At 34.9% G+C, this 26,394-nt stretch overlaps 1 protein-coding gene across 1 annotated transcript; it reads left to right on the top strand.

Annotated features, from left to right (window-relative positions):
- Positions 1-282: 282 nt before the first annotated feature.
- On the top strand, positions 283-26,278 carry LOC142337734 (uncharacterized). Its single transcript, XM_075387208.1, has 6 exons — positions 283-522; positions 4,449-4,605; positions 4,884-5,036; positions 5,459-5,635; positions 18,076-18,259; positions 25,890-26,278. The coding sequence occupies exons 1-6, from the start codon at positions 445-447 to the stop codon at positions 25,984-25,986; spliced, it is 846 nt and encodes a 281-aa protein (XP_075243323.1). The 5' UTR covers positions 283-444; the 3' UTR covers positions 25,987-26,278.
- Positions 26,279-26,394: the final 116 nt, after the last annotated feature.

The raw sequence follows: 26,394 nt of genomic DNA, 5'->3' as shown, positions 1-26,394 counted from the left end.
GCGTCTACTAGTCTCTAAGTTTGCGATTCGCCGAAACTGGTGAGGAGACAAACTCATGATGTAAAAGGAGGGAAAAGGCAGTTCTTAGTGTTTGATTTGACCCCCATACCCCTAGTCCAAGTCCAACCCCGTCAACCGAAGCTAGCCAATCACTGCCACAGCAAGCTACCGACGGAACCAACCACACGCCAGTCGTTTGAGAGCATTACTTGTAATATAAATTATGTCTTTTTTCGATCATTTTTCGATCCTCAAATATCTGAGCTGCATTATTTCAGATTGTTTTGGTCTGACAAACAGTAGATAGTTTGCCTCGCAATAATGACTACCTGATTTTTGGTCACAGATGCCTTGACCTTACCCTGCAGTGCAATCTCTCAGCATATCATATTTTCTCTTTCGTCATCATCTTTCGCGTTAAAGAAGAAGCAACCAAGTACAGCCATGAAAATATCAATTGTGGGAGCAGGAAAGATGGCCATCGCTTTGGCCAAGGGTCTGGTCCGCACCAACACTATCAAGGTAATCTATCATATATGGAGGATGTGAAGTGCAAAAACGATTCTAAACCTTTATTAATTGCTCTCAAATGAAGTTTGTAGCATATATAGTCCTAAGGTCTTATGTGATTTTTGGTTTGACCGATTTTTTGTCTGACCCTTTTAACTTTGCAGTTTTTTTCGATTTAGACCCCCTCACTCCAACTCCACCAAGGGCGACATCGAGTCCCGTTCCTTGAGTTTTACTATCTCTCAGTGTATATTTTTGCGAAAGTAAGTTAGTCCTAGTAAGTAAGTAGTGCAGAGGCTTTCAGTAGGATTAAACCCCCCCCCCCCCCATTAATTCAACCTTTCTGCGCTCTGTTTTCAATTTAAACCACCTCTGAACTGTTTACCAATTTGACTCATTGACGAAAATGTTCAACAGGTTCATCAAGTTTGTGCCATATTCCAGATATTACAAACATTTACGAATAATCCTCCATGTGCTTTTCTGCATATAGTAAGAAATCAATTTCGTAATATTATTCAACAAGAATTTGCTGATGGCTTTTTTGAACGCTTTACCGTAGCTCGCAGCATTGACAAAATTGTAGACTATATTCGGTGGCTCTTAGCTATCTATCAGTTGCAATTTCGGTATCCTTTTCGAGTATGTTGTTTTGTTCTGCAGGTCTTAATTGGGTTGAGATTGGTTGAAATATTGTATTTTTCATTTATTGTGATTAAGTACCAGGCCAACTGTTAATTGAAAAACTTGCTCAACAAGGAATCTGATAAACTTTGAAGATTATTGACTCAAAGTAATGTCATGGGTGACAAATATAAGAGTTATTAACCCAAACTCTTTGTTTTCTTGATTTAAAAACAACCACTTACCTGAGCTAGGTCCATGCGAACGAGTGCTTGTTTACAACTGATTTCTATTTAATAATTATATTGAAAACTGAGCTGAATGATTTCCTGGCTGCGTCAGAAACCTTTTTGAATTGTGTAGGAACATGCAATAATACAATGAGAATATGAAGACCAACAATGCACATGTTGTTTTTCAAGTGTTAAACAGAGCTGCTTAACTTGGAATAAGTAGTCGACGAATTGAAGAATCAGGGTTTAGTTAAAACATCAACTGCGATTTTTTTTCCGTCGCTTGACGCTCATTTGTCGGTTTTTCACGCCACGAAGACGCTTTACAATGAGGTGTTGAAAGTCGTTTTTTTTTGTTTGAAGTTGCCAATTGTTTGAGACCACCCAGGGGTTGGAGTGACTTCTTAATTATCCATTTCTTTGCTAACGTTTGCAGAAAACAGTTAACAAAATTGAGCTGCCTATTCAAGATTTTTGTCTAGGCAATAAATTCCACAAAGCATTTGAAGTACAATAAATGGTTGCAAATTTTTGGGGCGGTCAACTTACAACCAATTAAGCAGCTAGTGAGAAGAAAAAACAAAAAACGAGAGTCTTTGCCCAATATTTTTGTTTCATGGTCACAATTTCGTAAGAGTCCCAAGTTACTGCCGAAGCAATAAAAACATTCTTCTGAGATTTTCTTGTTATTATTTATTGAGATGTTTTTTCATTGCCAATTTGTACAAATCAAATTCCGTATTGACTCTTTTCACTTAGGACGAAGAATTTGGATGAAACAGTTCTTTCAAAGGGTGAATTAAAGAGAGCAGTTTTACACCCAAAGTTTTTTTGCAATCTGCACTTTGTCAAGAATTTAATTTCTCAGCGAATGTAACCAATTTGATGTATTGTTCTCTTCTCGGAAGACTCCTCTGTGGAGGAGAAATATTTGGATTTTTTAATACTTAAAAACCATGTGTATAGATGGTCTAAAATGAATTTTTAAGTATACTAAACCCTGTCAAGTCAATTCCTCATTCAGAGGATAACTGCTGAATGAAGGCTGGTAAAAGTAGGGCTTCGGGATTGAAATGAAATTCAATTAGGCACATTCTAAGTCCATTGGGCAGCTATTTTGGCGATGCGCTGGCTATGTTGCTTAAGGAGGATGTGGAGAAATGCTTTGTCACTAATAGACTGAAGCGAGCGTTCTTCTTAATCTTGTTCCCATAACTGAAGGGGGAAGTTATGCTACTGATTAATTGCTCTCAAATAAAGTTTGAAGCAGTTATTAATAGCCGCCGTGAGCCTCTCAACGGCTACTATTTAGGAGCTCTCCTTTTTTACAATCCAAAGTATTTGGATTGCATTGGAAAGCTGTCTCTTTTAAGATCTGTTCACAATTTTTTCGGCTTTGTCACGTCAATGGGAAGTCAATTTGGAGTGGTGATTTTAGTCACGCTGAAGTAGTAAAGGGAGCTGAAAATGGAGTAGTTCCCAGGCGTGAATTTTTTAAAACTACTTTTATAGTGGAGTGAGAAATTGGTGTTTGAACAAACATTTGTTTCAAACATTTTTAAAAACTCTTTGTTCTCAGACATTTTTATTGAATTTTTGTGAGTTTTTCGTGTAATTGTTGAACTTTTTGTTGTCTTATCATTTAATCGTAAAAAGGACAGGTCTCATAGGTTCCTCCAAGTGATTAATTTGATAGCTTTAATTCTTTCAATTTAAACTTATTGATTTCTCTAACTTTGATACTAAATTTTTTCAAGAAATTTTGTCGATTTGTTTGTTCCCGTGAGTTTATTTTGTCACTTTGTTGTCGTCTCTTAGTTTCGTTAATGACAGTTCTCGTCAGTTGCTAAGGAAGCTAAAATCAATCGAGATAATCGTTTCAGGTCATAGCTATTGCTTTCTTTTAAATATACGCCCTTCATTATTAATGATTTTTTTGTGTGTATTTGTTGTACTTGTTGTTGTCTTATCGCTTATTCTCGATAATGACAGGTCTCTTTGGTTGCTAAGGACGATATATCTAACTTTAGACTCTTTTAGCGTGTAGCTGGTGCTATCGGTGACTTCTATGCTGCATGGTTAGCAAACTTTCCTTATTGTTTCTAGATTTTTTTGTTCATTTCGCGGATATATGCTCATGGGCTTTTGATTTTAGTTTGATTTTGCTTTGAAAATGTTGATTGGCTGCTCATTAGTTAATTCAGTTCTTTGGATTGTAATTCCGGACATGTCCTGCTGAATTAGTTCGCTTTACTTTTTGATAAAATTTTTCGGTTTACTCTTGACTTGTGACTTACCTCACTCACTGCTTCAACTGAATTTATTTTGATTTCTTTAACGCATTAAATTACGCAATGCAGTAAATACGGTCAGTTTCAAAAGAGCAAAATCAAAGAAACCAGAGAAACCGATAAAGCTCGGTCATAAAGTCATTGAGCATCAGGTTATTAAGTTCGAGTGATTTGTAGCTGATATTAGTATTAAGCTTAATAGCTTTCAGTTTAGAAGCTTAATTAATTATAGTTTTAGAATTTAAGTGAAACCGCACGCCAAATTAGAGCACTTTTTGACACAGAAAAAAAACATAAAAATTAGGTTACTTTCTTTTTTCTTTTTCGGTTTCAATTGACCAAATGTTTGACTGACCCTTTTGACTTTTTGTCCTGTAAAACGGGATAAACAAGTAGCGCCCGGTGGGCATTAAGTGACTGAGCAGGTCTCTTAGTCTTGGGTCTTTCTAGTTTCTAAATATACGATTCACCAAAACTTTTGAGACAAATGGTCCGAATTAAGCAAGCAGAAAATGTTTTGCATCTTTTCCATTTGTGCTCCCCCAGTCACAGAGCGCGTGCCATCTCATGGTAATTCATTATGTAAGAATATGGCACGTGCATCGGGGGGTCCAGATAGTATGCACTCACTAAGATGGGGAGGTACAGACGGAAAAGATCCAATTTTTTTTACCTGATAACAGTCCGTCAGACAGTGTTTTCGTTTGTTTGAGACTGATTTCACTGAGCATAATAATAGTCAACACGACATATCTGTCATCACGTTTGATTGAGGTGAATAATTTTTCAGGCAGAAAATATAATTGGGAGTGCTCCAGACAAACTTGGCATGGCAAATCAATTGCATGCATTCAAGGCTCAGGGATCGAGGATCACGCATGATAACAAAGACTGTGTGAGAGATAGTGATGTTATATTCCTCATGACAAAGGGAGTCCATTCTTTGGGTTAGTGTTTTGCATTGTTTACAATTCATAATATTCACGTTCAATTTTTTACTTACCGTGCTATTTTTTCTACTTAATTCGATCAAAGAATTTCGCTCTACATATTAAGATCGAAAGAGCGAAGTCAAAAGAACCAAGGTGAAGCGTGGCCTCTTCATTTCGCGTGGTCTGGAGGACGAACAGTATCAAAACTAGCTAATTATTATGAATGTTTTAAGAGAACTTTAATGTAAATCTCTCAAGTTTTCAAATCAATAAGTGTTTAACTGTGTGTCCAGGTGTACTGCGTGACATCGCCCCTGCTCTGTCGCGTGACCAGATCCTGGTGTCCGTGATTGCCGGATTTCCTCTATCTCTTCTTTGTGAGCCATTGCCAGAGCATGCTAAAGTTATCAGGTCCATGCCAAACACTCCAATGCTTGTTGGTCAAGGTAAGTTTCGTAATGGTTTTGCAATTGTTCTAATTGATGCTAATTTTTTCAAACCGCTTTCGATAAAAATTAGGCAAAAATTTAAGTTCGTTCAAAGAACCTTCCATGTTGAATTTTGGTTGATGATTATGTACCCAAAATGTCTTCAAAAAATCTGTAAGACCTGCTAAGAATCAAGATCTACATCAGAATTAAGCCGAAAAGGCTCATATTAAAACTACCGTGTTGCTTTGATTAAAACTATTCAGACATAGGCTGTAAAGTTAACGAATTTGAAGTCGAGTCTTTCAGAAATACAGAGTACTAATTATGCAAGACTGGTTCTTCATTAAGGATAAGTAAGATAAAATAATCGAACTTTCAATGTTAGAAAAGTTCTAACGCGTGATTTCAGTGAAGTCGGCAGGGCTGATGTGTTTCAGGTGCGGGCTGTTACTCGGCCAACCCTAATGTCGGAGAAGACGACAAGAAGCTAGTTGAGAAGTTGTTTGCGAGCTGTGGCTTCATCCACGAGGTGCCTGAGATGTTGATGGATGCTGTCTGTGGTTTAAGTGGCAGTGGACCTGCATATGTTTACGTGTTTATTGAGTCGCTCACTGGTATACATTGAAACAAGTTTTTGTTTGATAGCGGTCAGTCGGCTATTATTTGGCTCCTATTTTTTAGTACGTCAAGCAAATTTGTTTCGTTTTAATTATTGTATACAGTCTTTTCGATATTTTGCCTAAAAACTTTTCAGGTTAATTTCATTGTTAATAGGCGCCCTCATCTTCTCAGCCGGCTATTATAGTGCTCCTATTTTTTTTACTTCGAACTTTTTTTCGCTTTACCATTTTGCCGCTTTTTCGACATTTTGCGTGAAATCTTTTTGACTTCTCTAGGCTATTTTCTCTCTTCTCTCATTCTGCTTAAAGTGAATTTTAACATCAGTTGCTCAGAAAAGCAATTCAAAATGAACAGAGTCGGTATCAAAAATTGAAGTCAGATATAGAAACGGGATAAACCCATGAAGCCCAATTTTAGATGCCCGCTATTTGAACGTCGTTCCTATAAGTCTTAGTTACCATCTCTTATGCTTATTGGTATTGATAGTAGCCCCTGTAGCCTCTCTCTAAGAAACAGAAGTATTTTCAACTACGAAATGCCATCAAAATAAATCGGACTTAAACAATTTTTTGTACAAAAATCTGTTTTTTTCAATATCTATTCTTTCAATCCCAATCATGCTTATTGGAATCAACGGCGGCTATTTTCCGGCACTCTGCCGGGTATGTTTTTAATAGCCGCCCTCATCTCAGCTGGCTATTATAGCGCTCCTATTTTTTTTACAATTCAAAGAATTTGAATTGCATTGGGGCGCTGTCTTTTTTTAAGATCTGTTCACACATTTTCATGATTTTTGAAGTCAAATTGGAGTAGTGATTTTGGTCACGCCGAAACAGGGAGTGGAGCGAAAAAGCGAGTGGTTTTGAGGCGTGAATTTAATTCGCTCTAAGTTTAAAGTGGAGTGAGAAAACGGTGTTTGAACAAAAATTCGCTTTCTCGCTAGTGGTTTTTTGTTCACATGCGGCAATTTCACTTTGATTTTTACTGTTTTTTTTCAATATTTTGGATAGAATTTTTTCTAAATGGTTTTCCCAATCCATTCATAGTCCGCTCTAGGTCTAATTTTTTGTTTAGTCAATGAAAATTCTTTGAATTGTACGTCAGGACTTGTCCTGCTATGTTTTTTACTTCGTCGAACTTTTTTTCGCTTTACCATTTTGCCGCTTTTTCGACATTTTGCGTGAAATCTTTTTGACTTCTCTAGGCTAGTTTCTCTCTTCTCTCATTCTGCTTAAAGTGAATTTGAACATCAGTTGCTCAGCAAAGCAATTCAAAATGAACAGAGTCGGTATAAAAAATTGAAGTCAGATATAGAAACGGGATAAACCCATAAAGCCCAATTTTAGATGCCCGCTATTTGAACGTCGTTCCTATAAGTCTTAGTTACCATCTCTTATGCTTATTGGTATTGATAGTAGCCCCTGTAGCCTCTCTCTAAGAAACAGAAGTATTTTCAACTACGAAATGCCATCAAAATAAATCGGACTTAAACAATTTTTTGTACAAAAATTTTTTTTTTCAATATCTTCATTCAGCTCAAAATGCTTTTAAACAGCTGTTGCTCAGCAAAGCAATCAAAATTGAGCCGAGTTAGATTACTAATACATCCCAGTTTGAGATACCAGTTAATTGAATTTCGTTCTATTTATGCTTAGTTCCCAGGTAGAATGAGTATTGCTACCAATTCCTCTATCCGCTCATGAGCAGGCATGTGTGAGCCTAACTACAGGTCCTATAAACGTAACACGTACTGTACAATCATTTCTTCTTGTTTCAAATCAATTGGGGTCAACGGAGTCAATTGCGGCTATTTATCTGCGGAGTATGATCTTAATTGATCTCTAAAAAGAGTTGAACAATTATATAGAATATGCATTAAATATTTTAAACAATATGCATTGGTCTCCTATACGCGTTGTTTGTTTGTTTGTTTTAGTTGATTTCTATCGCCTTTTGTACTGATATTCTACGCTTGTCTTCTTTGATTTTGTCATTAGTAGCCGCCGCCAGCCTCTCAACGACTATTATTTGGGCGCTCTTCGTTTTTTAATAGCCGGCGTCAGCCTCTCAACGGCTGTTATTTAGGTGCTCTCCTTTTTACAATTCAAAGAATTTAAATTGTATTGGGATGCAGTTTTTTTACGACTCGAAGAGGAGTATTGGAGAAGTCCTTTTTTTAAATCTTTTTAACTGGAGTGAATTTTGGAGTGGTTTTCGTCCTGAACAAAATTGAAGACTGGAGCGAAGAGAGAGTGGTTTTTTTGTTCATTCGGCTGTTTTCGAGAGAGCGAGAAATTGAGGTGTGAAAAATTTTGTGTTCACGTGCGGCTTTTTAAAACCGTTTTTGTTTATTTTTTGGTTTAGAAGTCTGATTATGATATGTTATTCTTTTTAGGGTTGTTTGATAGTGGTTTGTAGGTTTCTGGTCATTAATATGATTTTTCTACCATTTTGCAGGTTTTTCAGCTATTTTGCTGAATTTTAGGCAAATTTTAGCAATTTTTTGCATTTTGTTTCGTTATACTGCTTTGTATAGGCTTTGAATAGACGCATAATATTTATGGAGTCTTTAGATACCAAGTGATTACAGTTTCATTGGTATTAATTTATTTTTTTGTTAGGAAAAATGACAATAAACTGAGAAATTATTAATTTTGCTCTATTTGCTCCAAGAAACGTTTTTTTGGCTCTGTGCTCTCGTGAAATCAAAATGCATAATTTTTTCCATTTTATTTCAAGTTGTTTTTAAATGCCTTTTGTTATTCAAGTTTTTATAGCATTTGGGGATGCCTGTTGTTCAAATTAGTTGTTTTTGATGCATGTTGATGGATTTGATAATAGTTTTGAGTCATTTTGTTAAAGATAATTGAGTAATTTTTTGCGGATTTTCCGTGTTTTTTTTGCTATTTTTGCTGAAATCTTCTGATTGTGTGCTTTTTGCTACTTTTTACCGTTCTTATTTTTAAGAGGAACTTTTCTCGAAGTGTTTTTTAATGCATTTTTCAATGACAGATATTACAAAGTTTTAACTTTTTTCTCTTTTTTGTTCTTCGTTTTTACTTTTATAAATCGACAATGTTTTGGATTGATGGACGCTAGACGAGAAGTAGTATTCAAATTTTTTTTTTAAAATAATGATTTGGATTCAACATAATGACAGTTGATCCATAATTTGTGGCTAAATTTTCTTGCAATTTTACGGAGTTTTTTATTTAGATTTACGTCCGTTTTCTCTACTTGAAAATTTTGTGCTGTTTGTCTCTCAATTTGCAGTGGTTCAACGAAATAAAACTGAACGTATCGCATGGGTTTTTGCCGAAAGCTGTTTTTTAAACTTGCGACTGATTGTGAAAATTTTATCACATGTTTTATCGTCTTTTCTGGTCAGATACTTCTTTATTCTTTTTCGTTTTCTTGTTTTAAAGTGATTAGTATTATTCAGTAGGATAAGCATTATGTTAAATATTGTGGTCATTCAGTAGATTAAAATTTATATTAGTTAGGGGCGTTAGTTTTTTCCTTCGAGTCGTTTGAGGATTTCTTTGGGCTATGTTTTTTAAGATCTGTTCACACATTTTCAAGGTTTTTGAAGTCAAATTGGAGTAGTGATTTTGGTCCCGCCGAAAGAGGAAACGGAGCTACAAAAGCGAGTGGTTTTGCTCACATGCGGCAATTTCGCTTTGATTTTTACTGTTTTTCGATTTTGTTTTGGATTGGATTTTCTAAATGGTTTTCTCAATCCATTCATAGTTCATTCTAGGCCTAGTTCTTTGTTTGAACCAAATTTCTTTTTCTCGCTAGTGGTTTTTTGTTCACATGCGGTTTTTTGACATTGGTTTTTAATTCTTATTTCAAATTTTTTTGATCTGATTTGTTTGGAAATGTTTTCCCAATTAACTCAGAGTCCGTTTTAGGTTTAGTTTTTGTTTAGTCATTAACAATTCTTTGAATTGTACGTGAAGACTTGTCCTGTTATGTTTTTTTTAATTAGCTTTACCTTTTGATCACATTTTCCGTTTAACATAAGTCACTGTTTTCACGGGTGACTTCTGACCTACATCACTCACTGCTTTTACTGAATGGATTTTAAATTCTTTTACGCATTGAAATACGCAATTTAATTAATACGGTAAAGTCAAAAGTGCAAAATCAAAAGCGCCGGGATAAACCGATAAAACCCGGTCATTAAGTCATTAAGAATTAGGTTATGAAAATTCATTAGAGTGTTTGCTGGCTCACCTCTGGTTAAGTTTATTAGGTTCAGTTTTGATGCTGATTTAAGTATAGTTTTAGAATCCAACTGAAACTGCTCGCCAAATTAGAACACTTTTTGACACTGAAAAAGAGAAACAATGCGGTCAATTTGCCTCATTTTTTTCTTTTTCAATAGCGATGTGCATCAAGCGCGTCAACGGCGGCTATATTCCGGCAATCTGACCTCCATGTTAAAATTCCTTTTCCCTTGCCAGCGTTCTCCTCGTTCTATTTAAGTCACTACGTCTGTTTGATTTTTGACTTAATTCATTCGCTGTTTTATTTAAATGAATTTTTAATAGCTGCTTACGACCTCTAAACAGCTATCATATAGGAGCTTTCCTTTTTACCTGTTTACGACTTGCCGAGTAGTAATGTTGATCTATTTTTTTTATCGGTCACCTCCATTTTTAGAGGATGTATTTGTCGAATACCGCACGTGAAAACAAGTGTTGAGGTCATTCTGGCGAACAACAATCAAAAGCAGAGAGAGATTATAGAGTGGTTTTTGTTCACTCCTTGTTCTAAGAGATTTCGAGAAAAATAGGTCTGAAAAATTTTTGCTAAATGAAAGAATTTCTTCTGTTCACGTGCGGCTTTTTCAAGCTGTTCTTAGTTTTAAAACAAACACAGAAGTTATGAATGAAATTTGTGCGTGGGAGTTTTTTGGCCATTACAATCCAATTTTAGATTTCTGCATGGAAATTTGAGATTTATTTTGTCGTTTCGACATTTTATGATTTTTATTGGTTTTTGTCTTGCTTCTAAATTGCTTGTATCTATAGTGAATTTCTTTGTGACGGCAGGTGGTTTTTGTTGTATAGGAAGTTTTTATTATGGGAATTAAATGCGTTCTCTTCGTTTCAAAAAATGGACTAAATTAAATCTAATTAATTGCTTTCAAAATGAAGTTTGTAGCAATTATATTAGTCATGTCGGTCTTTTTATGCGATTTTTTTGCTTGACCAATTTTTCGTCTGAAGCATTTTACCTGTCAGAAACGGGATAAACAGGTTGCGCTCATCAGGCATTAAGTGCTCTTAGAGTCTTTCAGCTCTCTAGTCTTCAAGCATGCTATTCACAGAATCTGTTTTGGAGACTTATACTTATAGCGCGAAGGGCGGTTCTTAGAGATTGACTTCCTCCCATTGTTGACTTTTTTTGTCCATGTTTTGATATTTTCTCACTTTCGTCTTTTCTGCTTTCCAATAATTATTCTTGTTAAATTGTTAGGTAGTTTCTGTTCCTTTCTGGGTTCTTTGGTTATTTGAGGTTAATTGTTTGTTTTCTTTTTTATTTAGTTGATCATTGATCTTAACGTTTTTTAACATGTCTTTTAAGTTGAATTGAATTCGAATCGCAGCTTTTTTAGATTTATAATTTTTTTTTCAGAATTTCTGTTTTCGATTGGTAGCCGGCTATTACAGTGCTCCCATTTATACAATCCAATAATTGGATTATTTTGGGGCTCTTTGTTTTGTAAGATGTTTTTACACATTTTTAATTGCTCTCGAACAAAGTTCATAGCAATTATTATAAACGTGTGTCTTTTTTATGCAAATTTTTTGCCTGACAATTTTGCGCTTTTCTTCTTCTTTCTTTGACTTCTCAAGTGACTTTTTCGCGCTTTCGTTCTTCATTTTTGAGTGATTTCTATTGCTCCAAATTAAAGCTTCTTGCTAATATAAAATCGGTTGCAGAATAGCAGAGGTAATTGATTCGTACAGCAGTGGTTGGTGCGTGTGGTTGTGGATCGGAAGGTCCGTGGTTTGAATCACGGCGGGGAAAGGTTTTTTGCACCCATAAAGAAAAATTGATCTAGGCTACAGCCCCTGAATTAAATCGGCTCGCTTGTCGTTCAAGATTAATTCTTGCGACATTTGTTGGTTTATGTTTTAATGACTTCGATCTTTAAAAACGGGATAAAGAGATAGGGCCCAGTGGGCATTAGTTATCTCCAGAGGCCCAAAACTGGCTTGAATAGTCTTTCAAGTGATTAGAGTGTTGCAGCTGCTGGGAAGGCCTTAATTCAATGTTAAAAGGTCCTTTTTAGGAGTTTTTGAGCCCAAAATGGTGCTTTCGTCATTTTTCATTTTTTGTTTATTCAGTCTCAAATTGCTGTTTGTCAAAGATACGGTCATTTGCATGGCATATTTATTTTATGTAACCTTTTTATGAGCTATTTGTTTTCGTACTGCAAATATAAACACGCAAAATGATACTAATTTTTGTAAGCAATTCTTTGAAAGTATTTGTCTTTTTTGAGTTTTGTCAGCCTCAGGGGCCGGAAAACCTCAAGGGTCTGATAATAGTTTGCTGCATTGTATTTAGTGGCAATGGAATTAATTTCAACATTTTAATTTCACGAATTAAAACAAAATTTTCTTTTCTTAAATTTAAATTTCACGAATTCTCTTGCCTCAACGCCCAGGCAAAATCTTCTAGGGTTTGATACTATTGTACGGCATTTTTGCTAGTTGCAACGACTTGGTTTTCAAATTTAGAATCACAAATTGATAAAATTTGAAATTTTCGAAATTTATTGTCATGTTCTCAGTTTATCGATCTTTATGAGCCAACAAAGTTTTTTAAGGCTTGCAATTGGGTTACTGGATAGCTTCTGAAGACAACAAAATGGTTCTGAAGAACTAATATAAGAAATTTTGGCAACATAGTAAAATTTGCTATTGTTTTCCAAAATTTGTCATTTTCTAAGTTTATCGATCTTTTCGCGCCAATGAAACTTTTTTTAGGTCTTGCAGATGATTTACTGAGAAGATTCTGGAAACAAAAATGATTTTGAACATTTCAATTTTGCGAAATTAAGAAGCTTACTTTAATTTCTGCAATTTTCAGTTTTTAAGTATTTCATATTTCTCGATTTTTTTCTTTATAGGCCATTAAACCTTTTTCATGCCTTTTGCGTGGGTTAATTCGTATATTAAAACACATCAACTTTGTTATTCGGTGTAAAAGCTTCTACAGTCTTCGCAATACGTTGTTTACGTTGTTTGCTTATTCTAATTTCTCAATTTTCGAGACTCCTTTTTTGGCTGGCTGTGTTCGATTGATCTGCTGTTCAGGTACAGTAGTTGTAACTTTCTATTTGATTCTTTGGATTGTATTTCAGGACTTTTCCTGTTATGGTTTTTTTTACTTCGTCGAAGTAAAAATTTGAAGTAAAAATATGAAAATTTGTTTCGCTGTACCTTAGTTCACAGCTGGTTCAACATATTCCGTGAAATCTTTTGTGACTGCTATAGGCTAGTTTCATTATTCACTCATTCTGCCCAAACTGGCTTTTAGGAGCAATTGCTCAGCAAAGCAATTGAAAGCTAAGGGAATCAACATCGAAAAATGAAATCCAAAAAGAAACGAGATAATCCCATAAAGCCCAATTTTAGATGCCCGCTACATCAACTTTGTTCTTACAGGTCTTAGTTACCATATCTGATGCTTATTGGTATTGATACTAGCCCTTGCATTCTCTCATTAAGAATCAGGAGGATGCATAACTACGAAATACAATCGTTCGGTAGTTAGCACTTTCAAAATATTTTTGTACCTAATTCTTTTTTCTGTACCTTCAATTTAGAGATGCACTCATTCAGAATTTTTCAGGATTAGATATTTGCCAAAGCTCAGTTAGTTGAAATCAATTTTAACAACAGCTATAAATGATTCATTTCCGTTTGTGCCCCCCCCCCCCCGAGTTACAGAGCACGTGTCATTACATTATTTCATTATGTATGGTTATTGAAATTCTAATCATGCTTTTATGAAACTGTACTTAAAAGGATCTTAAATTATTTTAGTACACAAGTGAATTGGAGTGTGTTTTTTGTCAATTATTTTTTGTCAATTGTGATTATTTTGTCAATTTTAATCAATTAAAATTGAGAAAAAAATTATAAAGAAATGCGTCTTGTCTATGGGTTCATATTGACAAAATTCTTATTTTCCAAGACGAGGTGAACCATCTGAAGAAAATGGGGCTTGGAATTCAATTAATTTATACACTCCGCAATCGGATACCAACGTTTCTAATGAAAACGGTTCTGAACGCGTTTGTTATAAGCCATTTACACTATTCCTTACTCTTAATTCAATCAATTGACAAGAACTTGCTTTTTCCTTTGAAAAGCAACTAAATTGGGCCAATCGTGCATGTTACTCTAGAAATAGGATGGAGTCAACAAGAGATCTCAAGACAGTATTCTATTTTCCCTGGTGAATATCGAATTAAGTTGAAAAGACCTACCAATATGTTGAAACGGAGAAACTGTCTTTTATCCGCGTTGAATCCTCTAGATGCCCTAACCCTGCCCCTTTGGTGCATCAAACAACATTAAAAGATCTATGTCATATTTTTTGCATATTTCACACTGAAAAATTAGAATGTTCATTTATCACAACTTTCAAACATTCGAACATCATTCTACTTATTGACCTGTTAGCTGGAAATCCATCTGATCAGATTTTGAAAAGAAAATTAAATCCATGACTTACGAAGAATTCAACAGTATTTGACAGAGCTAAGAATTAAATTATTTAATTGCACTTATTAACTCATCTAAACCACCACACTCCAGGCAGTTTTGTAACAATTGTTTAACTATCTCATTACTACTGCTACGGTTTTTGTTGTTTTCTTTTAACTGCTACGGTAAGTGTTGTTTTATTTTAAAGATTTTGACTGCAACAATGGGTCAGACAAGTTTTGGATTTGAGAACTTATCATACTATTGACCTATGAGGCTATCACTGCTTAGTGCAATGTGATATAAAATTTTATAGTTTTGTTTTTTCAAACAAGTGTCTATGCCCATTGTTAATTTTTATTTCATTTTCTTGTCATTTATCGCTCTAAAACTAAGTTGTAGCAATTATATTAGTCATGTGATCTTTTTTTCTAATGCGATTTTTCGCTTGGTCGATATTTTATCTGACACTGAAAATGGCGTGAGGAATTAAAACAATTTATACACTCTGCAATCTGATAGCAACGTTTCTAATGGAAATGGTACTGAACGACTTTGTTATAAGCCGGTTATACTATTGCTTACTCTTATTTCAATCAATTGAGAAAATTTTGATTATTTCCCTTGGAAAGCAACTAAGTTGGGCCAATCGTGCATGCTACTCTAGAAATAGGATAGATTCGACAAGAGATCTCAAGATAAAGTATTCTATTCTCCTTGTGCATATCTAATTAGGTTGAAAAGAACTATCATTATGTAGAAACCAAGAAACTGTCTTTTATCCGGTTTTAATCCTCTCGATACCTTAACCTTGCCCACTTGGTGCATCAAACAGAACATTCAAATCTCTCATTTTTTAATTGCATTTTTCACACTCAAAATTTAGAACGTTCAATTATCAGAACTGCAACAAAGGATTGCAATGTACTTCCTAAAGAACTAAAGGGTTTGGGAAGAAAAAAACATTCACGGAATAACTGAAAACATTTTACCTCAATTTTTTTTCCGATAACAAACCTTATACTACTTATTGGTCTGTTAGCTGGCGATCTATCAGATTTTTAAAAACTGCAAAACCATGATTTACGAAGAAATCAACATTATTTCGTTTTAGTTTAAGATTATTGAAAACAATTATGTTTTAACATTTTCAATGTCATCAAATACTTTTTAGTTTGGTACATATTCTAAGTTTTTTATTTTTGGCTCATCTGTTAAGGCGTTGTAGATTTTTGAAGATGAAATTACTTGCCGTTTCAAATAACATCAACTTCAGCTCTCATTTTTTAATTGCATTTTTCACACTCAAAATTTAGAACGTTCAATTATCAGAACTGCAACAAAGGATTGCAGTGTACTTCCTAAAGAACTAAAGGGTTTGGGAAGAAAGAAAAACATTCACGGAATAACTGAAAACATTTTACCTCAATTTTTTTTCCGATAACAAACTTTCTACTTCTTAATGGTCTGTTAGCTGGAGATCTATCAGATTTTTAAAAACTGCAAAACCATGATTTACGAAGAAATCAACAGTAGTTGACCGACCTAAGAATTAAATTATTTGTTTACACGTATTCACTTAACTAAATAACTACACTCCTGGCAGTTTTGTAACAATTGTTTATCTCTCTTATTTCGTTTGCTATGGTTAATAAAATGTTGTTATTGTTTAATTTAGACTGCAACATTTGGTGGCAAATGTTTTGAGTTTGCAAACTTATCATACTATTGAGCTATGAGGGTATCACTGCTTAGTGCAATGCGATATAAAATTTTCTACTTTCGTTTTTTCAAACAAGTGTTAATGCGCATTTTTAGTTTAATTTAATTTCTTGTCCTTTATCGCTCTAAAACTAAGTTGTAGCAATTATATTAGTCATGTGATCTTTTTTTCTAATGCGATTTTTCGCTTGATCGATATTTTATCTGACACTGAAAATGGCTTGAGGAATTAAAACAATTTATACACTCTGCAATCTGATAGCAACGTTTCTAATGGAAATGGTACTGAACGACTTTGTTATAAGCCGGTTATACTATTGCTTACTCTTATTTCAATCAATTGAGAAAATTTTGATTATTTCCCTTGGAAAGCAACTAAGTTGGGCCAATCGTGCATGCTACTCTAGAAATAGGATAGATTGGACAAGAGATCTCAAGATAAAGTATTCTATTCTCCTTGTGCATATCTAATTATGTTGAAAAGAACTATCATTATGTAGAAACCAAGAAACTGTCTTTTATCCGGTTTTAATCCTCTCGATACCTTAACCTTGCCACCTTGGTGCATCAAACAGAACATTCAAATCTCTCATTTTTTAATTGCATTTTTCACACTCAAAATTTAGAACGTTCAATTATCAGAACTGCAACAAAGGATTGCAATGTACTTCCTAAAGAACTAAAGGGTTTGGGAAGAAAAAAACATTCACGGAATAACTGAAAACATTTTACCTCAATTTTTTTTCCGATAACAAACCTTATACTACTTATTGGTCTGTTAGCTGGCGATCTATCAGATTTTTAAAAACTGCAAAACCATGATTTACGAAGAAATCAACATTATTTCGTTTTAGTTTAAGAGTATTGAAAATAATTATGTTTTAACATTTTCAATGTCATCAAATACTTTTTAGTTTGGTACATATTCTAAGTTTTTTTTTATTTTTGGCTCATCTGTTAAGGCCTTGTAGATTTTTTAAGATGAAAGTACTTGCTGTTTCAAATAACATCAACTTCAGCTCTCATTTTTTAATTGCATTTTTCACACTCAAAATTTAGAACGTTCAATTATCAGAACTGCAACAAAGGATTGCAGTGTACTTCCTAAAGAACTAAAGGGTTTTGGGAAGAAAGAAAAACGTTCACGGAATAACTGAAAACATTTTACCTCAATTTTTTTTCCGATAACAAACTTTATACTTCTTATTGGTCTGTTAGCTGGAGATCTATCAGATTTTGAAAAACTGCAAAACCATGATTTACGAAGAAATCAACAGTAGTTGACCGACCTAAGAATTAAATTATTTGTTTACACGTATTCACTTAACTAAATAACTACACTCCTGGCAGTTTTGTAACAATTGTTTATCTCTCTTATTTCGTTTGCTATGGTTAATAAAGTGTTGTTATTGTTTAATTTAGACTGCAACATTTGGTGGCAGATGTTTTGAGTTTGCAAACTTTTCATACTATTGAGCTATGAGGGTATCACTGCTTAGTGCAATGCGATATAAAATTTTCTAGTTTCGTTTTTTCAAACAAGTGTTAATGCGCTTTTTTAGTTTAATTTAATTTCTTGTCCTTTATCGCTCTTAAACGAAGTTTGTAGCAATTATATTTGTCATGTGGTCTTTTTTATAATGCGATTTTTCGCTTGATCGATTTTTTATCTGACCACTTTGACTTTTCATCTGCAAAAACCGGATAAACAGACAATGCCCGGAGGGCATTAAGTGGCTGAGCAGCTCTCAGCCTTGCGCCGTACTAGTTTCTAAGTATGCGATTCAGCAAAATTGTTTTGAGGACTGTGAAGAGCTGTTTGTTGTGTCAGTTCCCCCCCCCCCCCCCCGCCACTCACCCATCGTTACGATCACATGTTAATTTTAGTGTTTACATCATTATTGTGCTATGGCGTGAGCCCACAAGTCAAGGTCATAGTGGTTGGAGTTTTATGACAGAAGTTTATTGTTATTCAGATGGAGGTGTCCGCATGGGCTTGCCACGTGAACTTGCTGCTAAACTGGCAGTGCAGACAGTTCTAGGATCTGCCATGATGGTCTCCGAGACGACAGAACACCCCTCGAAGCTGAAAGATGACGTATGCTCACCGGGTGGCTCTACAATCGCGGCCATTCACACGCTAGATACCGCTGGATTCAGGTCAGAGCTTTGTATTTTTTATTGTTTCAGTTAACTTTGTATAAAACAAAGGTTTCATGTCTAGTCAGATGGGGTAATGTCAGCGATGAAAGTTGACGTCATAAGGTTTGACCTTCTAGTAGTAAAATTTTCTTCATTCTATTCAAGGTTTTTGTTGGGTTTTATTCCATCAATGTGGTAGCATTGTCTGAAAGCTAGATGAACCGCTTTTGTTTCAGAATTTTTCTGTTCGCAAAAACTAATGTTTTCTATCACAAATGTTCTCCAACATGAGTTCAGTGAAGCTGTTGCTATTTTGAATGCGTCCTCGATTCTTACTTGACAGGAGAGAACAGTCGGTTATTAACATTATTAATAGCCGCGTCAGCAAATCCAGGCGACTATTATTGCGCTCCTAATTTTTTTTTACAATTCACAGAATTTGAATTGTATTGGGGCGCTGAAGATCTGTTCATACATTTCCAAGATTTTTGAAGTCAAATAGGAGTAGTGATTTTTTGGTCACGCCGAAACAGGAAATGGAGCGAAAAAGCGAGTGGTTTTGCGGCATGAAATTTTTTCGCTCTAATTTTAAAGTAGAGTGAGAAAACGGTGTTGAACAAAATTCGCTTTCTTGCTAGTGGTTTTTTGTTCAAATGCGGCAATTTCACTTTGATTGTTACTATTTTTTCAATTTTTTGTATAGGATTTTGTTTCTAAATCGTTTTCTCAATTCATAGTTCGCTCTAAGCCTAGTTTTTTGTTTGAACCAATTTGATTTTTTTTAAGAAATGGTTTTCCCAATTCACCCATAGTCCGTTTTAAGTCAATTTTTTTGTTTAGTCAATGACAATTCTTTGAATTGTACGTCAGGAATTGTCCTGCTATGTTTTTTTCCTGTCTAACAGATTTTTATTTCGTCGTACCCTGACTTTTTCAATGACTTCAGTGACTTCTACTGCTTTGCAGTTGAAATTTGTCTGCGTGACGTCATTTCTGCTTTTAGGCCGATTGCGTGACTTACCTCTCTCAAAAAATGACTTCTGAACTCACTTATGGAACATTTTTTAATGAACATTTACTAGTTAAAGATCAGTAGTGTGCATCTAAGTAGTGCCAAACTTATATGCCCTAATTCTTGAGTATTAGTCTTGAGTTCTTGATTTCGAAAATCAATTTTGAAAAAGCTGTTATAGGGTTTTTCCTCATAGACTGTATGTGTATCTTAAAAATGACAGTACGTATCTAACCCAAAATATCTAGTGGTCTACTAAAGGATTTTCGGTCAATCTGCCTATATTGTTTCTTTAGTTGTTTCAATTCATGGAAGGCCACAAGCGTCTATCGCGGCTATTTTCCGGCAGTCTGTCGGCTATGTTTTAATTTGGCTCCGTTTTTTGATTTCAATACTAAAGTGAAATGCATAGTTTGTTTAATTGCTCTCAAACGAAGTTTGTAGCAATTATATTAGTCCTGTCGGTCTTTTTTATGCGATTTTTTGCTTGACCAATTTTTTGTCTGACGCTTTCGACTTTTCGTCCTCAAAAACAGGATAAACAGGTAGCGCCCAGCGGACATTAAGTGCTCTTAGAGCCTTTGAGCTCTGTTTCAGCTCAAACTGTTTTGGAGACTTATAATAATGGTGTGAAGAGCGGTTCTTAGAGGTTGAAGACCCGCCCCATACTGTTGACCCCCCACTATTGCCCCCACCCCCCCCCCACCGTGCTGTTGCCCCCACCCGACTGTTACCACCCCGGTGCATCCCCATGGCTAGCTACTGACGAACAACCGCTCGCTAAAAACCCGCAAAATTATAAAAATTTTCACCATTTTTTTTTCAAGATTTTGAAGTTTTGTAAAATTTTTTGTCACTGTCAAATTTTTGAGTTTTATCAACCCTAGATGGCAAGGAACCCACACTATTGTTTAATAATAGGTTACTGCACAGTTTCTGGGGTAATAGAATGGTTTCAACATTTCAACTTCGCGAATTTTTGCATTTTTTTGAAAAAACTTGCTAATTTTCTTCAAGATGTTTGAAAATTTTTGTCGGTTTTTAGGTTTATCCAGCCTCAAGAGGCAAGGAGCCTCCTCTAGGGTTTGATGATAGGTTACTGTATAGTTTCTAGACGTAATGGAATTTTTTTAACTATTTTAACATCACCAATTTTAGCATTTTTTTGAAAAAAATAGCTTTTTTAATTTTTATTAATATTGTCATCATTCTTGATTTTTCAGCCTCAGGGTTCAGAAAACCTGCTTAATTGTTTGCTAAAATGTGGCTGAATAGTTGTTAGTGGTAATGGAATGGTTTTCAACCTGTTAATATCACATATTTTAACGATTTGTTTTTATAAAACTTGCAATTATTTGAAGTTTTTTAATTTTTGTTATTTTATAAGTTTATCTAGCCTCAAGAGCCAAGGAACCTCCTCTAGAGTTTGTTAACAAGCTATTCTATAGTTTCCAGATGAAATTAATTGTTTTTAAAGATTTTAACATTTAACGAGTTTTAGCATTTTTTGAAAAAATTTTGGCAATCTTCATGTTTTCCGAAATTGTTTGTCATTTTTTAGTTTATTCCAGCCTTAAGAGCCGAGAAACCTCCTTCGAGGTTTGATGCTAAGCTGCTGCTTTTTTTATTTGTTAAAATAAAAAAAATTTTATTTGTTCTAAGTGTATGGATCGTTTTGAGCCAGTGAAATTGTTTAAGGAGTAAAATAGGCATACTGGATAGTCTCTTGAGACAATGGAATGGTGTTCTGAAGACATTAATATCACGAACTTAGCAAGATTTTGTTAAAATTTTTTAAATTTTCGAATATTTTTGTGCTTTTCTGAGTTTAACGATCGTTACTGGCCAACGAAGCTTTTTAAGTCTTGCAGATGGGTTACATGAAAAATATCCAGAGACAAAAAATGTTTTTGAACAATTTTTACTGCGAAATGTGGAAACTTTTCTTCTGAGTTTTGCACTTTCAGTTTTTTTCTATATGATTTAGTTACTAACAAGTCTAGAAAACTTGAAGTTGTAGAGTCGAATCTCATCATGGAAAAAATTCCTAGCTCTCTCTCGCTCTCTCTGTGTTTTCCTTCTCTGTCTCGCTCACGTTTAATCTCGCTCTCTCTCTCTCTCTCTCTCTCTCTCTCTCTCTCTCTTGACTCTTTTGTTGATGCCGCACTTCAGCGGCTGTTATGTGGCGTTATGTCATCGTCTATTACCCTAATCTCAGGCCCCTTCAATCAAGCTAAAGCTAACCTCACTAAACAGTGGCTAGGTACTGACGAAGCCAACCGCTCGCCGGTCGTTTGAGAGCAATTGGCCCGACGTTAGTCGGTTATGTTTAAGCAAGTAGATGGCTGCGTATATGTCATTTCCTGCTGCGAGTATATTTTGGATTCTGCTGGTTGTTTTTTTTGGTCAAGATTTTGGTTATGAGCATGTGAATTCACGTTCAAATATTCAATTCTGCTTTTTGTTCATTCATTCGTGACTCAATTGCGTGCATGAAGTCCTTTTTGCACTCTTACGGCGATTTTTTAGTTCATTCTTCTGATTAAGCTGTTGGGTACACGTGAGTTGAAGGAGGTAAGGTCATTTAAATGTGTCACTCTAATTGACGGCAATTTGAAATCTAACGGAAACAGCTCATGAGTTAGAAAATTTTTTCTAAATCAAAATATGACATTGGAGCTATAATTAATAAAAGCTGAAATTTCTTTTGTTCGGCCTTCTTTCGCATTGGTCATTGAATTGAGACTACAGGTCAACGAGTCTTGTGCAGCAACATTCTTTCAGACAGCTATGTTTTCTGGAAAAGGGTCCTTGCTCGTTGGTAGCGTCTCATTAGTTTTAGTTTAAGAGTATTGAAAACAATTATGTTAACATTTTCAATGTCATCAAATACTTTTTAGTTTTGTACGTATTCGAAGTTTTTTCTTTGGGTCAGGCTGTTTAGGCTTTGCAGATTTCGAAGTTTAGGCTTTGCAGATTTTTTAGATGAATGTACTTGCGGTTTCAAGTAACATCAACTTCAGCTGCCGATATATAAAGCGAACAAATATTGGAACTGTCTCTATTCGCTTTAAATAGATCATTATTTTTGCGGTTATTCTGTTTTTTGTTTGTTATTAGCCGCCGTCAGCTTCTCATCGGCTATTATTTAGGCGCTCTCCTTTTTACAATTCAAAGAATTTGAATTGTATTGGGGCGTTCTCTTTTTTTAAGGTCTGTTCGCACTTTTTGATGATTTTTGAAGTCGAAATGGAGTAGTGATTTTGGTCACGCCGAAACAGGAAGTAGAGCGAAAAAGCGAGTGGTTTTTCGGCGTCAAATTTTAAAGTAGAGTGACAAAGTGGTGTTTGAACAAAAATTCGCTTTCTGGCTAGTGGTTTTTTGGTGCACATGCGGCAATTTCACTTTGATTTTTACTGTTCTTTTCGATTTTTTGGATCGGATTTTGTGTCTAAATGATTTTCCCAATCCATTCATTGTTCATTCTAGGCCTAGTTTTTTGTTTGAACCAAATTTTCATTTCTCACTAGTGATTTTTTGCTCACATGTGGTATTTTCACATTGATTTTCTGTTTTTTTTGTTTTATCTGATTTTTTAAAAACGGTTTTCCCAATTCACTCAAAGTCCGTTCTAGGTCTAGTTTTTCGTTTAGTCAATGAAGATTCTTTGAATTGTGCATCAGGACTTAACCTGCTATGTTTGTTAATTCGCTTTACCTTTTGATCACGTTTTTTCTTTTTACACATGTCGTGATTTCTTTTACGCATTGAATTACGCAATCTAGTGAATTCTGTCAAAGTCAAAAGAGCAAAATCAAATGAATCGGTATAAACTTATAAAGCCCGGTCATTAAGTCTTATTGCATTAGGCTATCAAAGTTCATTAGAGCAATTGCTAGCTGACATTAATATAAAGCGTAATAGCTTCCAGTTTAAAAGCTGAATTAAGTACTTTTTAAGAATAAGCGAACGAGAACACTTTTTGAAACTTGGGAAAAAATTCTGTCAATTTCGATCTCTTCTTCTTTCGAGTCAACTGCGGCATTTTTCCCGCAATCTGCCGGCTATGTTTTTGTTGACATCCAATTTCAGTTTTACCTTTTTACTCATGAAAACGCAAGATAGCAGTTTTTCTTTCATTCTCTTCATGACGCTTCTCTAAAAATTTGTATGGGTTACATTTGTTAATCTCATTAGCAACGAGTTTCAAGCTGAATTCCGCAGCTAGTGTTTTGTCATCAATCACCCACCTCTCTCTATATGACATTGAACCCCACTTTTAAGGTCATTGAATCTTACTCGAAATCATTTAACTCCTTCTAGGTCAACTAAGGACCACTCTGCAATAGAGTCTGTTAATAGCAAAGCGAGTGCAAAGAATCAAGCGATTTCATTCAATTCGAGAATGTTTATTTTCAAAAACAGTAGATTACCTCATCGATTCCATCAACTTAGCTTTGTAGTTTTTATCTCTTTCGCTATTCTTTTGGCAGTCTCATTGTAGTGATTATCAGGCTTTAGTTGTCAACGATCATTTATAAATGTGGGACTACCGAAATAGCTTGTGATTTTTTTTCAATTATTTTCATCGTTGTATCTGCATTGCTTTTGAGAAATCAAGAAAGTATTTTATGAATAGCTGTTAAGTTGCCCAAGCAAAAGTCTATTATATAGGTGCTCAGCTTTCTTTTACAAATAATAGAATGTGCATGGTAGTTTTTTTGAGGACGTGTTCTCACATTTTGATTGTTAAAAGTCCATTGAGTCAGAGTTCTGTTTTGCGTCATACAACCAAAGCTGTAAAGGCAGCTATGAAAGCATTGAATTAATTTCATCCTTTTGAAACTTTGATCTTGTTTGAAATGGTTTCATCCTGTTTGAGCAAATTTAAGGTTTTTAGAAGCAATTTTTTTCCTGTGCGAAAATTTGGCTTTACTTCCGCTGTCTAAGTTCTTAACCAAAGTTTTCGGGTCTTCTCATTATAGCCCAATTATAGCCCCCCAGCATGGTATAATTACCATGTTTTTTAATAGCCGCACAGCGATAGCTGAGGCTATTATTGGCTTTCTCTTGGTTTTTTTTTATTTCGTCGTCATGATTTTTGTTACGACCATATGACGTCACAGCCATTTTTTGTTCATTCGTTCATGCAATTTCAACTGAATTGCATGTGTGACGTCATTTTTCGCTCTTAGTGGAGCGAGTTTTTTTGTTCATGCGCGTGATTAAGTTTTTGGTCACACTTGACTTACCTCACTCTCAAAAATGACTTCCTCACTTTGAAATTGACTTTTATTTACTTTAATTCAAAGAGATAAGGTCAAATGGGTGTGTATCACTCTAAATGAAGGTTATTTGAGATCAGCTAATAGAGGCAGCAATAACTTATACAGATTTTTAATCAAAATATAACAGATCAGCCTTCAATGAAAAGACGATTTTTTTGGTCTGTCTTTTTAACTGTTTTTTTTTGAGACTGCAGATCTACGAAGCTATTGCGGCTATTTTCTGGCAATCTGCCAGCTATTTTTGGCTTTCGCGTATTTGGTGTCATTTGATAGATTAAGCTATCGCTTTCATTGACTCAGACTCCATTTGTTTTTGAGTGGTTTCTTGTGAGTTCTCGAATCTTGACTCTATTTATTTTCTTTTTTGTTTCTTTTTCACAGAACTGCTGATGTTTTATGACCTCTAAATTTGTAATTTATGCTGTGTTTAATAATTTTAATGTATTTTTTTTGTTTTTCTTACTTTGATGACACCTGTTTTAAAAAAGATACTGCCAAATTTCTGCTTTGCCCCTTTTTGCTTCCTCTAGTTTTCATGTCGACAAGTTTGTGGTATTGTGCACTCATTCTCAGAACGCCTTATGCCAGTTTTTGGCTTTTTTCCTCGATTTTTTAAAGCTTCAGGTTTTGAACTAAAATTGTCTCTTTTTTTGGTTTCAACTGACTGGAATTAAGAATTAATTCAGCAACTTTACGCGAAATTGTTCAAGGTCAACAATTGGAATCTATAGAAACGGTTTAAACTAATAAAGCCCGGGAACTAAGACGTACTGCTTGTAGAGTGCATCAGGTGCCTTAGAGAATTATGCTAATCGGTTCTAGTATCACGCTCATAGTCTTCCGATTTAGAGACTGAGTTCGCCTTATTTATTGAATCTAATGAAATGCGGATCAAGTTAGAAAACGTTTTAACACTTAGAAAGAAATTGTGCTGTAATCAATTTTTCTCGTTTCATATCTAATCGTTTCAATCCCAACGTCGGGCAGTGGAGCGAACGGTGGCTATTGTCCAGAAATTTGCCGGCTATGTTTTTGAACTGAATGAAATTCAAATTTTATGTTTAGCTTTATAGCTTTGAAAAAGTCTACCCTGGCGGCAAAATTTCAGTGCATTAAACTTCGATGTATGCTTATGACTTGAATGTGTTGGAACTCAATAATTGAACCTCCTTCTTGGATTGGTGTTCTGGAGGTCCGGGATTTGAACGCCGTTTTATTGCACCCATAAAACATTTCTAAGCTACACTCCCTCCTGCCCCCAGCTTGTTCCAGAGCAATTCTTCCGACGTTAGTCGGTTTTTGTTTTAAGATATGCCATTCGATCAAAATTCGTTCTAACTTGTTTCAGAGGCCTGGTTATCGACGCAGTTAGAAATGCAACCCTAAGAACAACAGAACTAGCTTTGGAGGCCAAAGAGAAGAACGGGGCAGCGAAGCATAACTAGATGATTCAATGTTTCAGTATTCAATTGCTTTTTACCAAAGCAACGTTTACGCCTGAATAATATTTGTGGCTAATAATTCGAAGTAAATTTGTAATGATTGTTGATTTACAATGCCTCATGATATAAATTTTTTTGAATTGCCGAGGTGTGTGGATTTTATCTCCCATGGCATTGGTTTTAGCGTTATATGATGATAGCTTGGCTGGTTTTGAGATATAATTCTATGATGTTTTCCTGTCTGATGCTTTGTTCATGTCTTTATTTTATTTAACTGAATTATTTTTAATCTTGACGTGTTTTTGTTTTAATTTTGTGTGTTTGTTTTGACTATTCACTAAAAAGATGTACATCAAACGTTGCGCTAGATTGTTCATCGGCAAGATAGGCGATAGTGGATGACAGTTGTCA

This window comes from Convolutriloba macropyga, chromosome 4 (genome assembly GCF_964194025.1).
Source record: "Convolutriloba macropyga chromosome 4, txConMacr16.3, whole genome shotgun sequence".
Classification (NCBI taxonomy): domain Eukaryota; kingdom Metazoa; phylum Xenacoelomorpha; order Acoela; family Convolutidae; genus Convolutriloba; species Convolutriloba macropyga.
Note: the sequence above shows the minus strand (reverse complement) of the source record. Positions and strands in the feature narration are given on the sequence as shown.